At 59.3% G+C, this 20,280-nt stretch overlaps 2 protein-coding genes across 3 annotated transcripts in view; one reads left to right on the plus strand and one right to left on the minus strand.

Moving 5' to 3' along the window:
• TMEM104 (transmembrane protein 104) overlaps window positions 1-3,884 on the plus strand; it is a 63,171-nt gene extending 59,287 nt beyond the window's left edge. The window contains exon 10 of one of the 2 annotated variants that reach the window (XM_010387646.2): window positions 46-3,884. In XM_010387646.2, the coding sequence (XP_010385948.2) occupies window positions 46-806 (761 nt within the window). In that variant the 3' untranslated portion in view covers window positions 807-3,884. The remainder of the gene's footprint in view (window positions 1-45) is intronic. The other variant, XM_010387645.2, reaches the window with a different exon arrangement.
• Window positions 3,885-6,525: 2,641 nt separating this feature from the next.
• On the minus strand, window positions 6,526-19,282 carry GRIN2C (glutamate ionotropic receptor NMDA type subunit 2C). The gene is given in 14 exon segments (XM_030922975.1): window positions 6,526-7,673; window positions 8,406-8,638; window positions 10,193-10,380; window positions 10,882-11,042; window positions 11,430-11,659; window positions 11,951-12,076; window positions 13,902-14,055; window positions 14,328-14,493; window positions 14,679-14,725; window positions 14,727-14,891; window positions 15,783-15,897; window positions 16,219-16,817; window positions 18,883-19,134; window positions 19,136-19,282. Coding segments are annotated over 14 exon segments (3,729 nt in total). The 3' UTR covers window positions 6,526-6,527.
• Between the last annotated feature and the right edge of the window lie 998 nt (window positions 19,283-20,280).

Raw genomic sequence — 20,280 nt, forward strand, 5'->3', positions numbered from 1 at the left:
GCTGTGCCTGTCTGCACTGGCTGACTCCCCTCTCTCGTTTCCCAGCTTTCGCCGTCATGATTGTGCTGGCCCTGGTCCGCATCGGGCATGGACAAGGGGAGGGGCACCCGCCCCTGGCCGACTTCTCGGGGGTCCGGAACCTGTTTGGGGTGTGCGTCTACTCCTTCATGTGCCAGCACTCCTTGCCGTCCCTCATTACCCCGGTCTCCTCCAAGCGCCACCTCACAAGGCTGGTGTTCCTGGACTACCTGCTGATCCTGGCCTTCTACGGCCTCCTTTCCTTCACCGCCATCTTCTGCTTCCGCGGCGACAGCCTCATGGACATGTACACCCTCAACTTCGCACGCTGTGACGTCGTGCGCCTGGCCGCTGTGCGCTTCTTCCTGGGCCTCTTCCCTGTCTTCACCATCAGCACCAACTTCCCCATCATTGCTGTGACCCTGCGCAACAACTGGAAGACGCTCTTCCACCGCGAGGGCGGCACGTACCCGTGGGTGGTGGACCGCGTCGTGTTTCCCACCATCACCCTGGTGCCGCCTGTGCTGGTGGCCTTCTGCACCCACGACCTGGAGTCGCTGGTGGGTATCACAGGGGCCTATGCGGGCACCGGCATCCAGTACGTCATCCCTGCCTTCCTGGTGTACCACTGCCGCAGGGACATCCAGCTGGCCTTTGGCTGTGGGGTCAGCAACAAGCACAGGTCCCCTTTCCGCCACACCTTCTGGGTGGGCTTCGTGCTGCTCTGGGCTTTCTCCTGCTTCATCTTTGTCACGGCCAATATCGTCCTCAGCGAGACCAAGCTCTGATGGCAGGACAGGCAGGTCTAGTGACGGGAGGCATGGGGCCCCAGCCCCACCCCTCGCCCGCAGAGCCCGGATTTAGTTGCTCCCAGGTCTTCATGGGGCAGGTGGGACTGCGGCTCTAGGGGAAACCCCCTGTCCAGCTGGGGGTCTTCTCCTCACCCCACCTTCCACCCAGTCCGCACCAGTCCTCACTCCCCCAGGCAGCTCTCCCACCAGGTCCTCCTGCCTGGGTGACACATGGCTGCTCCCAAGTTCTAGGACTCATTACTGGAATCACACCCCTCTCCTACATCTTCCAACATGTTCACCCCCCCACCCCACCTCCACGGCGGGCTCCTCCCTGCATGGTGGGAGATGCAGTGCTGGCACTGCCATCCTTTGTCCCAGACCCACGCCCCTCCCCTCTCCAGCCCTGTCCTGCGTCCTTGTCTAAGAAACCTCCGCTAGCAACTGCGGCCTCTTCAGAGGTGAATCCCAGGCTGGAAGCATCCTAGCCAGGCCTGCCTGTGACAGCAGGGCCCACCCTCCCACCAGGCCTGGGAGGCGCTAGGCGCTACCTCAGAGAGGGCCTGGCTGGCCCCATGACAAGAACAAGAAGTGCTAACTGGTATCAGAGTCCCCAGATAGAGCTGCGAGGGCCCTCGCTGTGGGCGCGAGCTCTGGAGTAGCAGGCTGGATGGAGCGTCCCTTCTATAGGGACACAGACGCCTGCCAGCTGGGCCTAAAGTCTGGAGCTTGTCCCTGAAAGGGACCGTCTGCTGCCCTCGCTGCCCCGTTGGCCCCCTCAGGGCCTCTCGCAGTGCGGGTGGTCCTACTAGAGGGCAGCTATCCCCACCTGGCACCTCAGCGGCTTGGCGGTGACATGGCAGTGGGAGGGCTCTGAGGTTCCCACCCTGACAGTGGTCAGGCTGCCCGTGCTCCCATTCCGACGCTAAAGGCAGCTCCCTTAGGGGCTGGGTGTGGGTGCTCAGTGTTCACGCTATGTCCCTTGGGCAATGTGGGGTTGGATGGGGCCCCCGCTGCCATTCCCATGGAAGGAGGCCAGGTCCCTAGCCACCTCCCACTCAGCCATGCATGCACTTGCTGGGCTGGCCTCCTAGGAAACACAGGTGACTCTAATGAACTCTGTATTTTCAACGTGCCTTCTACTGCTTCAGGACCTGGGGGTCCCTCTGACCCTCACTGGCTTGCCCCCAGCCCTGGGCCTGGTCCCACCTGTCCTGGAGCCGCCTCTCTGGGGTGGGTCTCAGGCCCCGCCCCTCCCTCTTTTGAGTTCAGTGCCTTGCTCAGCCCATCCCCTGTATCTCGGCGTCTTCAGACCTCTGACAGAGCGACGATGTAGGGTCTCCTGAGGCCCAAGGGTCACAGGGTCAGGGGGATGTGGATTTGCAGGGAACGCGGGGAGTCCACAGGCTGCGCCACCTCTGCCCTAGCAGCTGAAGTCTGGGAGAGTGCCTGTGCGGTGTAATTGGCCTCTGCCCGCTTTCTCTCTGCCGACGCACCTCGGCGCTTCTCACAGCTTCTCACAGCTTGTCCCCACGTGTCATTTTCCATCCACAGGAAAAAAAAAATGCCCCTTCTCCATCTGCCATTGTGGCTTCCTCCCAGGAGACCCCTCAGGATAGGTAGAGCAGGGGCCTGCAGTGGTCAGGCCAAGAGCAAGGAAGACCTGGCTGCACCCCTGTGGCTGAAAACTCAAAACATCTGGAATTACCCTTCTCCAATCATGTTCCCTCTTGCTTAAAGACAAAGTTGATTAAATCATCCTGCCACCCCGACTCCAAACCAAATCTTGGACGCAAATTCATGAGCTTCATAAAGCCCAGGTTAATTTATGTGACAGTCTGGAACCGCCCAGCCATGGAGTCAGTGACCATGTTCCCCGCCACCTCTGAGCTGGGGCAGCCCTGGCCCTGGAGGGAACTGGCCCACAGTGACCACATCACTGCTGCCAAGTGGGGACCCTCACCACTGCCGTTGTCTAGCTGCTTTGCTCCTCCGTGTCCTCCTGCTGTAAGTCAGATGAGGTCACCTTCCTCTCCATCGATGCCAGGCTTCTGCCGCTGACGGCCAATGGGGCTTGGGGCCAGGGGCAGAGAAACCCAACAGCAAGACAGCCCCGGGTGATGCTGGCTCTCCACGTGCATCAGGCACATTTCACTGCAGCCATCATCAACTTGGCAAAGTAGGCAAGTTCAGCTTGTGGTTTCCATATTGCAGATGGGCCCCCGAGGTCAGTGGTGGGGAGAGAGAAGAGGATGCCAGCCCAGCCTGGCCCCGGAGCAGGTGTCGCTGTGAAGGAAAGCTTAAACTCAGCAGCCTCTACCCAACATCTGCCACCTGCATGGCCCTAGATGGCCCCAGGGCAGACCAGGTCAAGGTGGTAGTAAACTTTCTTTGCCTCCCTCCCCGCAGAAGCACCAGACCCACCTGAGCCCCAGAGCCTCGTGCCAGCAGCTCCTGGCTGTTCCTCACCTGAGGCTAGAGCAGCAGCTGCTGGCTTATAGATGGGGCGGATAGCAGGTGACAGACTGGGAGGCACTGCTGGGTGGTGGAGGTCGGCAGTGGCACCATGATGGGCCCTTAGCCACATAGCCATCCTCACCACGGGGCCAGGAGCAGCCTCGGCAACAGGCAGAGGCCAGAGTGGTGGGGAGGACAGGGGCTGCTGCCCCACTCCTGGAAAGCCACTGCAGAGGGGCAGTGGCTGGCAGTGCCAGGCTCGGGGGAAGTGGAAGCGTCCTGTCTGGGGCCATATTCCCAAGCAAGGGTGACCCATGGTTAAGGGCCACTGGAAAGTTGGAGAGAGCTTGGGATCCCTTCCACTTGGGGCCGATGGTGTTGATTGCAGACTGGAGGGTAACCTCCGCTGTGTGTCATTATATGCCAGGCATGGCATTGGGTACTTTCTGCATGGACCAGGCAGCTGGGCCTGCCATTTGCAGGCAGCAAGCCTCCGTGGTCTGTCCTTCCTCATTTGTAAAGTGGGGTAACAGCAGCTACGTCACTGGCCAGTTGTGGGGATTAAAGTGCTGAGCTTAGTGCCCAGCACAAAATGCTCAATAAAGCTATTCAGTGACACCTGTTTCCCACATCACTCGCCAGACTAACTACTTGTAGCCAGGGACCCCCGACTCCTTAGGACTCCTGACACCTACTTGGTTTCATAGCCTCCTAATGAGTTGTCACTGGATTGCGATTCGGAAACAGAAGATTGGTCTGAATTATCTGGAGTCTAGAGGGCTTTGGGGATAGGAGTTGTTTCTCATTCCCCAGTCCCCTAGGAAACTTGAGGACAGTCCTTCCCTTTCAAAGAGCAGGACAGGCTAGGCTGGAGGGTCCTGACTGAAGACATCAGCCTGCCTTTTTGCAAGCTCTGCCCTCCTCCTCTCCACACACCTGGCTCCCTGCAAAAAGCTGGCTTGGACTACAAGCCGCTCAGCTAGACACAAGGAAAAACAGCTACAGCAGCAACAGAAGGGACCCCAGTTAGTAAGATTTTCCTGCTCTGAGGCCAGCCATAAGGGCCTCTCTCTGTATCTCACCCAAAGAAAAAAAGTGGTATTTCAGCATGTGGGTTGCCAGGCCCTTGTTTATGACGCTTTCACATCTGTGGCCTTACTTATCTCTCCTCTCCCCTGCCACGCTTTCTTCCCTTCCTTTGGTGGTGCAGGAAGCCAGGCCAAGCTAGTTCTGAGCTCAGGATGCATCCTTCCTGCTACCTGTCCCCCAGGATTCATGGCCTCCTGCCCCCGCCCCCAGATATATTCCTAGAGAAGGAACAAGGCAGCCAGCGCCTGGCCCAGGAGCAGGAGCGGCCCTCAGAGCCAGCAGCAGGCTCAGTTCCACATTGCAGGCTCAGCTCTTAATGATCTTTCCAGTTCTTGGTTATTAATGATCTTGGGCAGAGAGCGGAGCAGCCCTGATCTCACAGCTCCTCCGGGCTACCTCACCTGCCACAGCCTTCCAGGCCCGAAGGCAGACCCTGACTCCGGGAGGAGGAGGGGCTCGGTTCCAGGGGCTGGTGGCCAACAGTTAACCCTCGCACCACTAGTGGCTGCGACCAAAGTCAAGCTCCCTTCCAGAGTGCTGGCCTCCAACACTCACCTAGACAAACTCCCGGCCTGCTGTCCTGAACCTGGATCCAGCCCATGAAAACCCATAGGGTAGAGAGCATGAAATTGTAATGGACAGGGCCACCTACTCTTGGGGTACTCTCCTACCAAGAATGGAGGTGTGTCCCACCCTACCATTTCAGCTTCCTTCACCCCTAAAACTAACCCCCCAAAAAAGTCCAGTTCTTACGGCCCCAACCCAAGCAATGGGGTCTTCAGAGACTAAAGAGGCCATCCGGCTTCCTGGGAACCAGCAAGGAGCTATGGGGGAGGGCACTGGCAGAGACAGCCAGCACCGCCCCTCGGGCTTCCTCTCTGTCACGTGGAATTAGCCTCTGGTCTGCCTCCACGCAACTTGTCAGGACAGCCAGGGCTTGGCCTTTATATCCTCAGTTGTTAGAAAAGGGTCTGACAGAATCAATAGTTCCACTGTTTGTGGAACGGATAGAAGAATGAAAGCCTGCTTGCTCCACAGTCATTGTAGGGGGTATAAGTGTAATTGCAGACGTGAAAACATTGAAAATGGTAAGCAAAAGCCATCTTTTCAGATGGGCCAGAGGCAAAGATGTGTGATAGAAAAAGGAAATGGGCTAGAAGCCCCAGAGGGAGGACAGGATGAGACCTCAGGCAGATTCTCCCACCACAGGAGTCCTGGCACCAGCGAGGCCAAGCTGTGCCTGACCCTGGCAGCCACCTGCACCAGGATTCCAGAGCCCAGGCAGTTCCGAGCCTCGCGTGTCGGAGACAACGCGGCCACCCAGGGTTTAGCAAGCCTACAAGCTCCCTACCTTTCTCTGCCTCTGCCACCATGGCACTGTCAGGCTCCCCAGGGTGTCCCTGGCAGGGTGGGGCAGCCACCACCCCTGGCACAAGCCTCCCTTTTCAAGGAGACTGAGGGATGAATACCATCTATCATCACCAGAGCCCCTGTGCTGAGCACACATGTTACATCCGGTGCCAGGATGGGTGGGAGCTGGCCCTGAATACCAAGTGGCTTCTGCTGTCCAGAGCCCCCTCTCAGCCTCATCTCCTTCCCACATCCCTCCCAGATGCTCCCAAGGCTCCGCCTCCCTGAGAGGGAGCTGCCCACCTGCTTTAGGCAAACACCCCACCTGGGATACTCCCATGATGCCCCTGTTGTCTACGGCCTGTGCTGTGCCCCTTCCAGAATGCAGAATGAAGCAACCAGGACCAGTGTGTTGTAAAAGGTTGGTTTAATGTCCCAGTGCTCTGATGAGAAGAAACTCCAGCCAGGTAGAGCAAGGATCAGGATGGCCCTGCCTCAACCACAAGTTCCAGTCTCCATGCCCACAGCAGCCATGACCAGTAACTGGCTAGCCCCAGGGCAGGGAGAGCCTCAGGGGTCTGACCCCCACAGCACACCTTCCTGGCAGAACTCTGCATGATAAGAGGACAGCAGAAGCCCAACCCTTACCACGATTTGAGGCTACTGAGGTCACTGATAACCATGGAAGATATCATCTGTCACTGGGGTCCCATGGCCAGGATTTCATGGTAGAAGCGAGAAAAGCCCAATCCTGCCTGCCGCTTAATCCTGACAGTGCCAGGCAGAGAACCCAGCTGGCTCGGAGCCTGAGTGGCTGATAACTCACACTTCTGACTCCAGACTGGAGATCCGCCTCCAGGTGCAGGGTCCCAGGAAGCCTTGCGTCCCACAGGCTACCCTGCTGACCTCGTCCAGTCCCCCACTGTCCCTGTAGCCTGTGCCCAGCCCCAGAGTTCTGCCCCTGTGCCCCAGAGGCCCCCAGGCCCCAGAGAGCCAGGAGCCGTGGCTGGCACAGGGTGGAAGGTGAGGACAGACAGCCCCGCAGCAAAACGGCAGGTGGGCGTGGGCGTGCAGGCAGACATGCTGTCTGTGCTGCCAGGCGGGGGCCCCTGCCTGCTCGCCCTCCTGGCAGGCCTCCCGGTAAGTCGGCAGGCACATCGACTGCGCCTGCGCCAAGCGCCTGCAGGCCGAGTGGCCGTCGGGGCGGGCGCAGGTGGGGCAGGTGCACCCAGCGGGCAGCGAGCTGGGCCGAGCGAAGGCCTCGGCCAGGGAGCTGGGCAGGGAAGCGTGGCGCGGGCGCGAGCCCCGGGCCCAAGCTGCATGCAGCAGGGCCTCCCGCCGGGCCAGGTGCTCCAGCCCGAGCAGCGGCAGGTCCTCCGGCTCCGGGGGCTCGGGGAAGAGCGGGAGGAAGGGGCGGCCGGATCGGTCGGCTCGAGGAAAGGAGCTGTAGTGACAGCGCGCGGGCGACAGGGGCCGCTCTGGGAGCGCGCGCCGCTCGGAGGCCGAGAGGTGCCTCCCGCAGTGCCCGGCCCGCACCGGCCACCGCGCCTCCCAGGCTGGGCGGCGCGACACTCGGGAGACGTCGGGCAGGGGCGGCCCCGGCGTGGGGGGACGGCCCGGGGGCTGAGGAGCCCTGCGCACAAGCGCCGCGCGACCCCCGCCTGACGGTCCCCAGCCCCTGGGGCTTGGCTCTGGGGGCGAGCCGGGGGTGGGCAGGCATGGGCTGGGGCCAGACCGCGGGGTCGGGCAGGGGGGCGGTGGGGGTGCACGGCGGCCGCCACCCCAGTTCTCGATGGTGCGAGTGGCGCGGTCCAGGGAGGTGCTCACGCCCGCCGTGGTCACCATGTCGCGGGCCGCCTGCAGCATCTTGAGCACGCTGGCCTGGGCCGAGCTGGCCGTGAGGTCCGGGCTGGGCTGCCGCGGTGGGCTGGCCAGGCTCTGCACCCCGCTGAAACAGCTGTAGATGCCCTGGGCAGTAGGGAGACGACAGGCCGTGAGCAGCGCCCTCTGCTCAGGGACCCGCCACGATTGTCCCCGCCTGGTCCCAAGGCATCATCAGCCTTCTCTAAGTCTCAGGAAGCAGCTAACTGGGAAGCATCTCCCATGTGCCAGACACTGTGCTTTGCAGATGAATGAGTGGTCTGAGCGCCCAGGGTGACTCATTCTCCTAATCACTCTAGTTAGCACCTGGCACATGAAGGTTCCAACCTGGGCACACCTGTGGGGGGAGGGCTCTGCCCCTCTTCAACCCTGCCACCCTGGTGAGCCATGCCACTTCTCAGGACTTTGGCCTTTTTTTTTTTTTTTTTTTTTTTTGACACAGGGTCTCACTCTGCTGCCCAGGCGGGAGTGCAGTGGTGCCATCTCGGCTCACTGCAACCTCTGCTTCCTGGGCTCAAGCGATCCTCCCAACTCAGCCTCCTGAGTAGCTGGGACTGCAGGCGCGCACCACCACGCCCAGCTCATTCTTTTATTTTCTGTAGAGATGGGGTTTTGCCATATTGCCCAGGCTGGTCTCGAACTTCTGGACTCAAGGGATCCACTGGCCTAAGCCTCTCAAAGTGTTGAGATTACAGGCATGAGCCACGAGCCTGGCCAGAACCTTGGTTTTACCTCTGGAAATGGGCCATGGCCAGCCTGGACTTATCTGGGTAGGTGCCCTTAAAGCTTTGGCTTGTGTGGGGAGGGATGGGCACCCACCCTGCTGAAAGCCAGCAGGAAGTCCAGCTGGGATGTGTTGGGCACCGAGTGGCGCAGCTTCCAGTAGACCAGGTGCTCCCAGGCGAAGACCAGCAGGGCCAGCCCCATGGCCACCAGCAGCATGTAGAAGACACCTGCCATGTTGTCGATGTCCAGCTTGCTGCTCATCACCTCGTTCTTCTCATTCTGGCAGATCCCCGAGAGCCACACTGTCTCCAGTTTCTGTGTCTCTCCTGGAGTTGAGCGGGGATATACATCTGGCTCAGGAAACCCCCCTATAAGCAACCCCCTCACAAAGCTCACCACAAGCCTGGAGTAAGAATGGATCTGGGGCCAGGGCGCCACCCACTTCTTCCTCAAGTGGACCACATGGGGATCTAGCCTGGCCGGGGCAGGGTGGTGGGGCGGGGAGTGGAGGGTCAGTGAGCAAGGAAATAGGAAAGCAGGGTGCAGACTGGAGTGGGCAATGCTGGCCTTTGGGTCCTCCTCCTGTGCACCCCCAGTAAAGGCTTGTTGATTGGGTAAATATTAACATTCATTCATTCACTTATCTTCATATACTTATTAACCATCTACATGCCACTCATGGAGCTGGGCACACAGAGACAAAGGCCTAGACTCCTAAGAGACACGCATTGTGATCGCTATTATTATTATTATTATTATTATTATTATTATTATTGAGACAGTCATGCTCTGTCATCCAGGCTGGAGTGCAGTGGTGTGATCATGGCTTGGCTCACTGCAGCCTGGATCTCCTAGGTTCGAGCGATCCTTCCACCTCAGCCCCCTGAGTAGCTGGGACTACAGGCACACCTCCACGCCTGGCTAATTTTTGTATCTTTTGTAGAGAGAGGGTATCCCCATGTTGTCCAGGCTGATCCCGATCTCCTAGACTTAAGCAGTCCCTCACACCTTGGCCTCCCAAAGTGCTGGGATTACAGGTATGGGCCACCTCACCTGGACACTGTCATTATTATATGATTTGAAAAATCAGATTTGTTTTTTTTTTTTTTTTTGAGACAGGGTCTCACTCTGTCGCCCAGGCTGGAGTATAGTGGCACAATCATGGCTCACTGCAGCCTCAAACTCCTGGACTAAAGGGATCCTCCTGCCTCAGCCTCCCAAGTAGCTGGGATTATGGGTGTGTGCCTAATTTTTTAAAAATTTTATTTATAGAGACAGGATCTTGCTGTGTTGCCCAGGCTGGTCTCAAACTCTTGACTTCAAGTGATCCTCCCACCTCAGCCTCCCAAAGTGCTGGGGTTATAGCCATGAGCCACCACACCCAGTCTAGACCATGTCTTATCTAACAAGAGTGGAACTCCTCTAAACACAAAGCTCTCTCTGGGTTTGGGGGCAGGCTGGGCTGGACCACTCACACATGTGGGACTAAGCAGATCCGTAATCTCAAGATGGCCATGGAGATACTATACCGAGCAAAGGAGGTGCTCATCTGGGAGAGATCATGGGAGGGATCTTAGGGAAGAAGAAAGGAGTTCAGCTACTCCACCTATCCACACCCCCACCATGAGGCCTGAGCCACTTCCTGTCTTCCTGCCTTTGAGGGAGTCTCTAGCCAGTTCCTGCTCTCTCCCTGCACACCTATCCTTTCCTCAAGTCTCTCTCCAGTTGCTCCTATACCTGCCCCCTCAACTGCCCCAACCTTTCACTCCCCAGAGACCTCTCCCTGCCCACAGGCCTTGGGAACTTGAGTGGTGGTGGAAATGCTGACAGCCTTGGGCTCCACAGCCCACCCTGGGCATCCCAGCAGCGGCAGTACCCACCGTCCCCCAGGAACTGCAAGAGCGCCAGGTCTATGGCCCGCTTCCAGTGGGAGTCCTTCTGCATGGCGATGCCGTAGCCAGTGGTGGCAAAGACCTTGCCAGACCCAATGGTGACCAGCTTGCAGCCCTCGTCCTTGCCTGCCATGTAGTTGAGGACAGCAGCATCATAGATGAAGGCATCCAGCTTCCTGGGGACAGGCTGAGCCTCAGAGCTAGGGACCATATGGGAGGGGAGGGGACACCGAAACTGGGGCGTGACAGGGGTCTAAACCACATGAGCTTGTTGGGCACCCCCGGGAGGGACCAATGGGCAGAGCCTTGTCTGGTTGTCTTGGGTCCTGGATGCAGTGAGGACCCCTCCCACCCTCCTCTGCAGAGTGGCTAGGGGACTGTCTGTTCCCAGAAGACACCACCCTTTCTGCCCACCTCCTCCATGCTCCTAAGGCTCACAGGATGTCCCAGCTACCACCTCAGGCCGAGGCTGAACTTCGGTCAGCACCACAGCTGTGTTCTGAGACACATGGTGGCCCCATTTTTGCCTCAAGCTCCACTCTGCCCCAAGATCTCCTCCCTCCAACCCTAGGAGTCCTGCAGGGCAGCTCAGTCCCACTGTCCCGACATTGAGAGCTAAGGCTGGTCACTGGGGAGACACGTGGATGGAGATAGCAGGTGCAGGGCTGGGGACCCACCCCATCTTGAGGCTGGTGAGCGCGTCCTCCACCGAGCGCTGGTTGAACTTGACCATGTGGGTGTGCATGTCACGGTAGTTACTGCGGATGTTCCGCTCTGTGCTGCCGTTGGGCACCGTGCCAAAGCGGAAAGGTGGATACTGATCTTGAGGCCGCTGAAACTGCAGGTGGAGGGCAGCAGCCAGTCACAACCCTTCCTCCAGCCTTCTAGGCACCAAAGCCCCAAACCCACCCCAGAGCCCAGCTCCACAGTATGGACTTGCATAGTCAGAGCAGAAGGTCTTAAAGGCTGTCCAGGCCACTCCTGTGTTTTCCAAATGGAGATTCTGAGGCCCAAGACAGGGAGAGACTTACCCAAAGCCTCTCAGTCAGTGACCCTGAGCCATCTCTTGCCCCAGCCCCCAGCCCCTCCTCAGCAGGCCCTGAAGCTTCTTCCTGCCCCAGCCTCCAGCTCAAATTCTCCAGACTCTGACTGTCCTGGGTCTGCCCACTCACGGCCTGTCCCCACCCTCAGTGTCCCCCACCCCCACTAGCTGTGGCCCCACAACCTTCTTGTCACTGAGGCCTGACACAGTGTCGATGTATTGCTCCTGGATCATGAAGGCGGCCAGGTTGGCCGTGTAGCTGGCGAGGAAGATGACAGCAAAGAAGGCCCAGACCAGAACCATGATCTTGCTGGTGGTGCCCCGCGGGTTCTCGATCGGCACCGAGTTGTTGAAGACCAGCGCCCACAGCAGCCACACGGACTTGCCGATGGTGAAAGATGGGCCCCCGGACTCTGGGGGCAAGAGGGGGATGCTGGGGCTCCTCCTGCCCACCATGAAAGGGCTCAGGGCTCAGCCTGGCCTTGGGGGGGGACCCGTCCCTGGCCATTCCCTCACCAGGTCAAGTGAGCTCACCCATGTGTGCGTGTGTGTGTTTGTGTGTGTGTGATCTGACTGGCCCCCAGCATGTGTCATCCAAAGGCAAGGGACCTCCCAAAGGTATTCTCTGGAGGACCCGTTGCCCCTGAGCCCAACCCTCAGGGTGCCCAGGCCCGCCCCTCCTGCCAGGTCCAGGTGAGGCTTACTCTTGCCTCTAGTGAGGTTCTGGTTGTAGCTGACGGGGCTGAAGTACTCGAACATGAAGACGGTGATGGCCACCACGGTGAGGCACATGACAAACATCATCACCCATACCGCAGGGCTATATGGCTCTGGGGACAGAGGGAGGCAGTTCAGAGGCCTCGGCATGTTCCCTGTCCCTGCCCCCAGCCCAGAAGCACTGGGTGGAGACAGGTGGGGTCCACGTGGTCAAAGTAGGGGCCCACTAGCTCTGTGGACCCAGCCAAGGGGGCCCCTGACTCACAGCAGCAGAGCCCCAGGAGAGGCCCCCAAAAGAGGTCAGGATCTCCAGCATCCTTGGTCTCCCCCGCCCCCCACTTCCCTGGGACAGGTACAAGTCACCCACCCCAAGAAACGTTCTTTTGACTTCACAACCCCTGCTGGTTCCAAGTGGATGCTCTGGTGGTTCCACCTAGAATCAGGGCCCCTGAGGCCAAGTCTTACTCCTCATCCTACCAACATGGAAACCTGTGCCCAGGGAACTGGAGAGACCCACCCCAGGCCTCAGACAAGACTATTTCTATCTCCTAGAGTAAGAAATCACTACTGCTGGCTGGGCTTGGTGGCTCTCACCTGTAATCTCAGCACTTGGGGAGGACGAGGTTGGCAGATCACCTGAGATCAGGAGTTCAAGACCAGCCTGGCCAGCATGGTGAAACCCCGTCTCTATTAAAAATACGAAAATTAGCCAGGCATGGTGACACATGCCTGTAGTCCCAGCTACTCAGGAGGCTGAGGCAGGAGAATCACTTGAACCCGGGAGGCGTCAGTTGCAGTGAGCTGAGATTGCACCACTGCACTCCAGCCTGGGCAACAGAGCGAGACTCAGTCTCAAAAAAAAAGAAAGAAAAGAAATCACTATCGTTGGCCAGGCGCAGTGGCTCACACCTGTAATCCCAGCATTTTGGGAGGCTGAGGCATGTGGACTGCTTGAGTCCAGGAGTTTGGAGACCAGCCTGGGCAACATAGTGAAAACCTGTCTCTACACAAAATACAAAAATTAGCCAGGTGTGGCGGCATGCACCTGTGGCCCCAGCTACTCAAGAGGCTGAGGTGGGAGGATCACTTGAGCCCAGGAGTTCCAGGCTGTAGTAAGCCGAGATGGCACCACTGCACTCCAGCCTGGGTAACAGAGGAAGACCCCATCTTAAAAAAAAAAAAAGAAGAAGAAGAAGAAAGGAAGAGAGGGAAGGAGAGAGGGAGGGAGGGAGGAAGGGAAATCCCTCCTGCCATGAGCCCTTGCTACGCTATGAAGTGGGTTTTTTTCTCTCTCTTCTGTGGCTGAGGAGCCTGCTCAGAGAGGTTCTGTGGCTTGCCCAAGGCCACACTGTAGGACAAGGCAGAGCCGGGGTTTTCACTCCTGTCTGGCCAGCCTCAGCTCTTCCCCTGCCTCTTGCCTGTGCTCACAGCTCTCTGCCACCTCACACTGCATGTCCCACGTGACCTCTGACTGGGCACTGTGGGAAGGCAAGGACTATGGCTGTAGCCCCAGCACCCAGCATGGGACCTGGCTGCCCAACCAATGCTGGACTCCTCACCCTGGAAGCAACACACCTCTTCCCACACTACACTCACTCCTCAACTCCCCACGGGCCTCCCCGACTTGTTCCACGGTCCTGGCCCATGGCCCATCCTGAGGCCAGCCTGCCTGCCAAGTTTTCCTGTCACTCATAGTGGCAGCATGACCCATCCCACACCCCCAACCCCACCCTCGCCTGGCAGCCATACCTAGAACCGAACACCGACATCACTTCTCCCGTCTCCTTTCCACTCACCTCCAGCCAGCCTCCAAGACCCAAGGCTGCTGTGCTTGGCCTCTGAGAGCCCACCCAACTCCCCATCTCCACCCAAGTTGTACACACCCTCCTTGTGGGCCCCTCTGGCCCCGAAGCCATCTCTGCCCACCCTGGGCCTCACCCAGGAAGGCCGAGGGGGAGACGGTGCCATTGCTGCGAGCCACCATCACACTGATGCCCGTCTCCACGAAGGGCACAGAGAAGTCTACGATCTCGGAGCGCTCCTCATTGATGGTGAGGGAGCCGATGGCCATGTCTGCCCGCTTGTAGTACACCTGGGGGCCGGACGCCACGGAGGTTTGGAAAAAGGGCTCCCGAGGGGTAGACACACTTCACAGGCACCTCCAGGCACCCCTTCTAACACCCACCGGCTGAATCAGTCATTCACTCTGGGGCCCTCAGAGCTCAGCTTTCAGTATTGACCATCCCAGGAGTCATGACTGGTGATAGCCCATGCCCCCCTCTAGAGGGCATCTGAGAGCCGCATGGGGCCTGGGCAGCAGGCAGACAGGCAGGGCAGGTGAGGAGGGAGTGGGGTGGGGCCTACCTCCCCAATCATGCCGTTCCATACGCCGCGCACCCGCTTGCCATGCTTGCCGTTGGTCACAAGGTACAGGTCGTAGGAGAATTTGACCACCCTGGCCAGCTTCTTGAGGATGTCGATGCAGAATCCCTTACAACAGAGCTTGGTGTAGGGGGCCACGTCCCCGCTGCTGCAGTCATGCCACCATGAGACCACCGGGAGTTAGAGCACGTCGTGGCCCAGCCCCTCCCCAGCCGCTCCTCCCAGCCTGGCATGTGGACCCCTGCCCCACACCCAAGCATGAGACATACACGACACCTGACCATCACACAGCAGCACCCAGCTCACACCAGCCTCCCAGGGCACTCCACAGACCTGAAGGTGTGGTTGCTCTGCCTGCGGCAGGGCACGGTGTTAGGGACAGCAGCCTCCTGTGCCAGGGTCGGGGCTCTCCACGATGACAAAGGGCCTCTCTTCAAGTGTGGCCACCGTCAGGTGCCGACTGTCCACCACGGGCTGCAGAGAGGCACTGTAGCGAGGCCACACGGGGTACTTCATGTATAGGACGCCATGCTCCCAGCGCCCCACCTGTGGAGGGTGACAGTCTCAGCCTGGGGCCTCCAGCCCTACAGCCCCCACCCTCTAGGTGGAGCCTGCCAGGGCCAAGAATCCCCCTCTCTCACCTGGGGACGCTGGGGCAGGTCAGAGTAGGGCTGCTCCTAGCAGCCTCCCCTAGCCTCGGGTCCCTGTGTTCTCCAATCCAGCTCCACACTGACCCACAGTGTCTTCCTAAAGCCCACACCTGACCCTGTCTCACTCACTGTACTGGTCCCCCCTGACTTTGACAGAAAGTCCTTAGCTGAGCACTCAAGGCCCTTCATGCTCAGGTCCAGTGTCCCCCCATCACTCCTACCTCCTCAGTCTGCACAGCCCCAAACACACCCCTGCATCATTTAAAAATGCCCCAAACCCTTCTGCCTCTCTGTCTTCCAGGCTAACACCTCTTCCTGGTGAGCTCCTACTCAAACCTCCACAGCCCAGCTCAAATATCCCATCTTCTGTGGCCTCTTCCTCAGTTTCTTCCTCTGAAGGCAGAACTAATTCCTGTTCCTCATCTCCAATCCCACAATCTTTTGCACACGTCTACTCAAGCACTGATCTCTCCATATTGTTTACAAGCCTGTCTGGCCAGCACTGGTCATGGGTTACTCCTGCAGGGGCAGGACCAGGAGATAGGAGCGCTTGAAATGTTCTATAGTGGAGGGAAGCTGGGGTATATGGGAGCCCAGAGCAGGGTACCTCACCCACCCCGGGGCACCTGGAGGCTTCCCAATGGAGGAGATGTTTGTTTCAGCTGAGACCTGGAAGATGAGGGGTTGGATAAGGGACAGAGGGACTCTCTACTCAGCTGTGGGCACAAGAGGAGGTGGGGACAAAATGAGAGGACACTGAGGGCCCCTGGGCTCACCCCCTTCTCACCATCTCCCAGAGGCGGTGCCGGTTGAGGGCGATCACCACCATGGTGGGCTGGACCAGGTACCCACCAGGGCTGAAGGAGAAGTCTCGGCCCTCCCAGGTGACATTCAGTAGGTGCCTGCCAGAGGGGAGAAATGCCTGCAGCCCTGCCAAGGACCAGGCACCCCCTGCCTCTGCCTCACTACCGCCACCGACAGCAGGTGGCCTTGATTGTGTTTATTGTTCAAAGTGCTTCCCTATATTGGCCCCACGATCCTTCCCACACCCTGACACCTGCTGTTTTTTCAGATGAAGACACTAAGGCCCAGACAGGTGGGGTAATGTGGCCCCAGGCACGCAGCTAGTGGGAGGTGTAGCTGGCCAGCCCAAGCTCACTGCCACCCAGGTCCCCCGAAGTGCTCCCCACCTCCCTAACCCTATGCCCCGGGCAGGCGCCCACCTGTAGAAGGCCTCCCGGGCAGGGCTGAGGGGCCCAGGGTGAGCGCGGCAGTCCCCGGCCGGGGCTGGCAGGGTTCCGTGCTGGCGCCAGTAGCTGTGGGCGCCCAGGGCCAGAATGGCCACGCCGTCGCGGACCTTCTGGCGCAGGCTGAGGCGCCAGCTCTCGGTGACGACACTGATGAGGCCCACGGGAAAGGTGGCAGGGGGCGCATCGGTGCTGCCCAGCGCCAGGTTGGGCACCAGCCACACGTGGCCGGGCCCCACCAGGCCGGCCTGCGCCGCCTCGGCGAAGAGCACCTCGGCCTCTTCGCTCGAGCAGTAGGCCACGAACACGGGCGCGTCGAGCTGGCGCAGCAGGCGCTGGGTGCGCGCGCGCGGCCCTCCCGGGCCCAGCTCTAGCGTGACCACGTCCAGCAGCCGCCAGCTCAGGTGGCTGGCGTCGGCGACAGCGCGCACGCCCTCCAGGAAGAGCGCGTGGCCCGGGTGCAGGCTGGTGATGACCGCGAAGGCGCTCCAGTCGTACTCTTCCAGCACCTTGAACAGCACCTGCAGCTGCTGCTCCAGGGACACGCCCAGCTGCAGAAAGGCGGAGCCCGGCTCCTGGGGGCGGGGCTGGGCCTGAGCCGGGGCGGGGCGGGCTGAGCCCCGCCTCGCGCCCCTTCCCCGACCTCGGCCCCGCCATCCGCTCCCAGGCGCCCTTGCGCCGGTGGATGCTCCGCATTCCTGGAGTCCCCTGGCCTGCGCCTCCCGCCCCAACGTGGTTCCCCGCTGCCCATTAGCATGGTTATGCCTGGCCCCCAGCCCACCACGCTGGCCCGCAGACCCGCAGCATCAGCACCACCGGGGAGTTTGTCAGAAATGCAGATTCTCAGGTCGCACCCCACACCGACTGGATCGGAGTCGCTGGGTATGGCGCCTGGCATCTGTATTCTAACAAGCCCTTCAGTGGATCCTTTAGCCCGATAGACTGAGAAGCGCTGCCCCAGACCAACTGAATCTGAATTCCAGAGGTGCAAAGCCAGGTGTCTGTATTTCCTAAGTGCACGATGAGGGTTGAGAGCCAGTGTCCTGAGATCTTACGCCGGGGCCCCAAGAGAACTGGGAAGCACCATCCTGGTCAGAGCCCTGAGGGTGGGAAAGCTCCTCTCCACCCCCTGCCACCACAAAAGCCCAAGGCACTGCCGGCTGGCACCAGGGCCAGCGCAGTCCCCTCCTAACTGGTCTCACTGCTGCCACTGTCCCAGTCTTTTAAAAAAGCAAATAAGGGAAAATTCAGAGGCCAAGCAATGCAGTTTCTTCAACAAACAAATTGCAAGGAAAAAAGAGGGAGAGACAGAGGAGGGGCCCAGAGGTTGAGAGAAACTTAGAAGTCACACCAACCAACCGGCACGTGTGGACCTGATTTGGCTCTTGATTCGAGCAAACAGACTGCAAAATAAAGATATATGACAGTTATGAGACAATGGGGAAATTTGAACATTGTCTGGATATTTGAAGGAATTTTTATTATTTTTTAGACATGATGATGTATGGTGGTTTTACTTTCTTAATCCCTTATCTGCCAGGGATACATACTGAAATATTTATGGATGGAATAAGAGGATGCCTGGGCTTCGCTTCAAATTAACACAGAAGAAGGGAAAGGGGGTGGTGGTGAGGCTGGGGTGGATGACCAGAGCGAATGGGGGATATATAAGCCTTCCTTATACTTTTTAATGTATACTCAAAATTCTTCATATAAAAATTAACGAAACAAAGGCAAATCAGATCAGTCTCTTGCCTCAACTCTCCTCTGCTCTTCCCTGAGTGGCTAGATTACCAGGGGCAGGTCTAGGAAGCTCACAGGGCTAAGGCGGGCACGGACCATGGCCACCGTCACAGCCCGCTTGCCCTGCCCTGGCTGCCCACTTGCTTAGGGAAAAGCCCAAATGTCTTCCCAGGTGGCCAGGCCCCCACCTCCTTCTCCAGGCTTTCCTCCAAAGCTCTGAGCTCCTTCCTCGCCTTGGGGACTTCATCCCACCTGCTCCTCTGCCTGGGCCTCTCCCTCTCCCCACTGACTCGCCCTTAGGCCCTCAGCCTAGACATCATTTCTCCAGAGACCTTCCCTGGCCAACACCCTATGCATGAGCCATGCGTGAGCTGCCTCACAGCATCCTGTGTTTTTCCTTCAGAATGCTTGTCCCAGTTGTAACTGCGGATGGGTGTGTGTTTGGAACGTTCTCCCCCAGTCCTGCAAGGGCAGGGCCGTTTCTGCCCCCCCAGGGCTCCAGGGTTCCCTGGAGTGCTCACCCCACAGGTGAACTACCACTGCCCAAAGGGCGTGGCGCCATCTCCATGCCCGGCCGGCCCTCTGGGTCTTCACCTTGACCTAGGAAGCTGAGGGCAGCAGACAGGAGGAGGGCTGGGGCCTGAGCCCCGCAGCCAGAGGTGGGCCTGCACCCTGCCTACCCCTCATCCGGACACAATGTGAGGGCAGCCCAGAATGTCTCTCCTCTAGAACACGGGCTGTCATTCCCATAGCCATCTCCCCATCACCCACGTCATGCCCTCAGCCCCCACCTCCCTGCCGGTCCCGTCTAATTCCAGCTTCCCAGAACCTAAGCACCCCCCGCCCCAGCCTGGCTCCAGGCCTGAGGCACGAGGGGACATGAGTTTGGACATGCACCTTGGGGGAGAGGACCACAGCGGAGCCTCCGCTGATGCTGAGGATGGGCACATGGGTCTGGGAGGAGATGAAGTCAAGGATCTGGGCCACCGCCTCGGTGCCCACGTTGTCCTCAAAGACAATGCCGTGGACGCGGGCAGCACCCAGGAGGCCGCAGATCTGGGTGAGGAGGCTGCTGGGGTTGGTGTTGTTGACCCCCACTGTGAGCGGCTGGATCTCCAGGGGCAGGTCCAGGAAGCTCTGGGGGGTGAGGCTGGGCACGGACCTGGGCCTGGGGCGGCCCCGAGCTGCCAAACACCACGGCCACCGTCATGCCCTGCTCGCCCTGCCCCAGCCCTGGCCCCGCCCAGGCACCGAAGAGCGAGGTGAGCAACAGGGCCGGCCCCAGGGCCCCACCCATGTCCACTGGAGGGTCCTGCGGAGAGACCAGGACAAGCACAGGTAGGGAAACAGAGGTTTGGAGAGAGGTAGATAGACAGGAGGGACAGAGGGGCACACATACAGAAGATGAAAGAGAAGAAGGGAAAACCTCCCTCCCCGAACAGAGGCGGAGAGAGAGGGAGACAGACAGACACAGACAAAGAGAAAGAGACAGAGGTTAGTTGAGCATCCCAAGGTCATCCCAGAAGAGCAAGGGCCGGGGAAGAAGAGGAGCCACGACCGGGACCCAGCCCTCCAGTCTACCGATGAACTGCACACTTGGCTGGAAAGGCAAGGCCTTCCGAAACTCAGCCACCGGGCTCTGCCCTAGGAAGTTATACTGAAAATGCTAGTCTGGGGTTCAAGTGCATGGATTTGAGTCAGACAGATCTGAGTTCATGTCCCAGTTCTGCCACTAACTGGCTGTGTGATCTTAGGGAAGTCACTTAGCCTCTCTGAGCCATGTTTTTTTGCCTGAAATCATCACAGCAGTGTGGGGACTTAGATGAGCTAACAGGCTATTTGCTGGGATTAGTGACCTTATCCTGCAGGTGACAGGCCCCCAGCCAGGTGAAGGAAGACAGCTCTTGCATCACCCTCAACCCCCCGCCCCGCCGCCAGTCCTCTCTGTAGTCTAAACAGGATCTTCCATCTGTCTCTCACCAGGGCCTGTGCTACTGGTCAGTGTTCCCTGCTTGCCATGGGGCCAGCCCCAAGGGCCCTCCTCTGCATGGCTCTGCCTGGCACAGAGCCCCCTCCTCCTGAGCATTGGACGTCACTACAGCCCTTCCTTCCGTGGCCTCAGCTAGTAGCAGCTCTTACGCAGCAGGGTGCAACAGCGCTGACTTGTTCAGAGCTCAGGGTTACCCGAAACCCCAAGCTGGTGAGCTGGGGTTTGGTCTCATTTCACATGAGCTGGTGGGCTGGCCTCTCAGGCCATCACTGGCGTGCAGGATCTTTTTAACCCGATCCAGGGGC

This window comes from Rhinopithecus roxellana, chromosome 19 (assembly GCF_007565055.1).
Source record: "Rhinopithecus roxellana isolate Shanxi Qingling chromosome 19, ASM756505v1, whole genome shotgun sequence".
NCBI lineage: Eukaryota > Metazoa > Chordata > Mammalia > Primates > Cercopithecidae > Rhinopithecus > Rhinopithecus roxellana.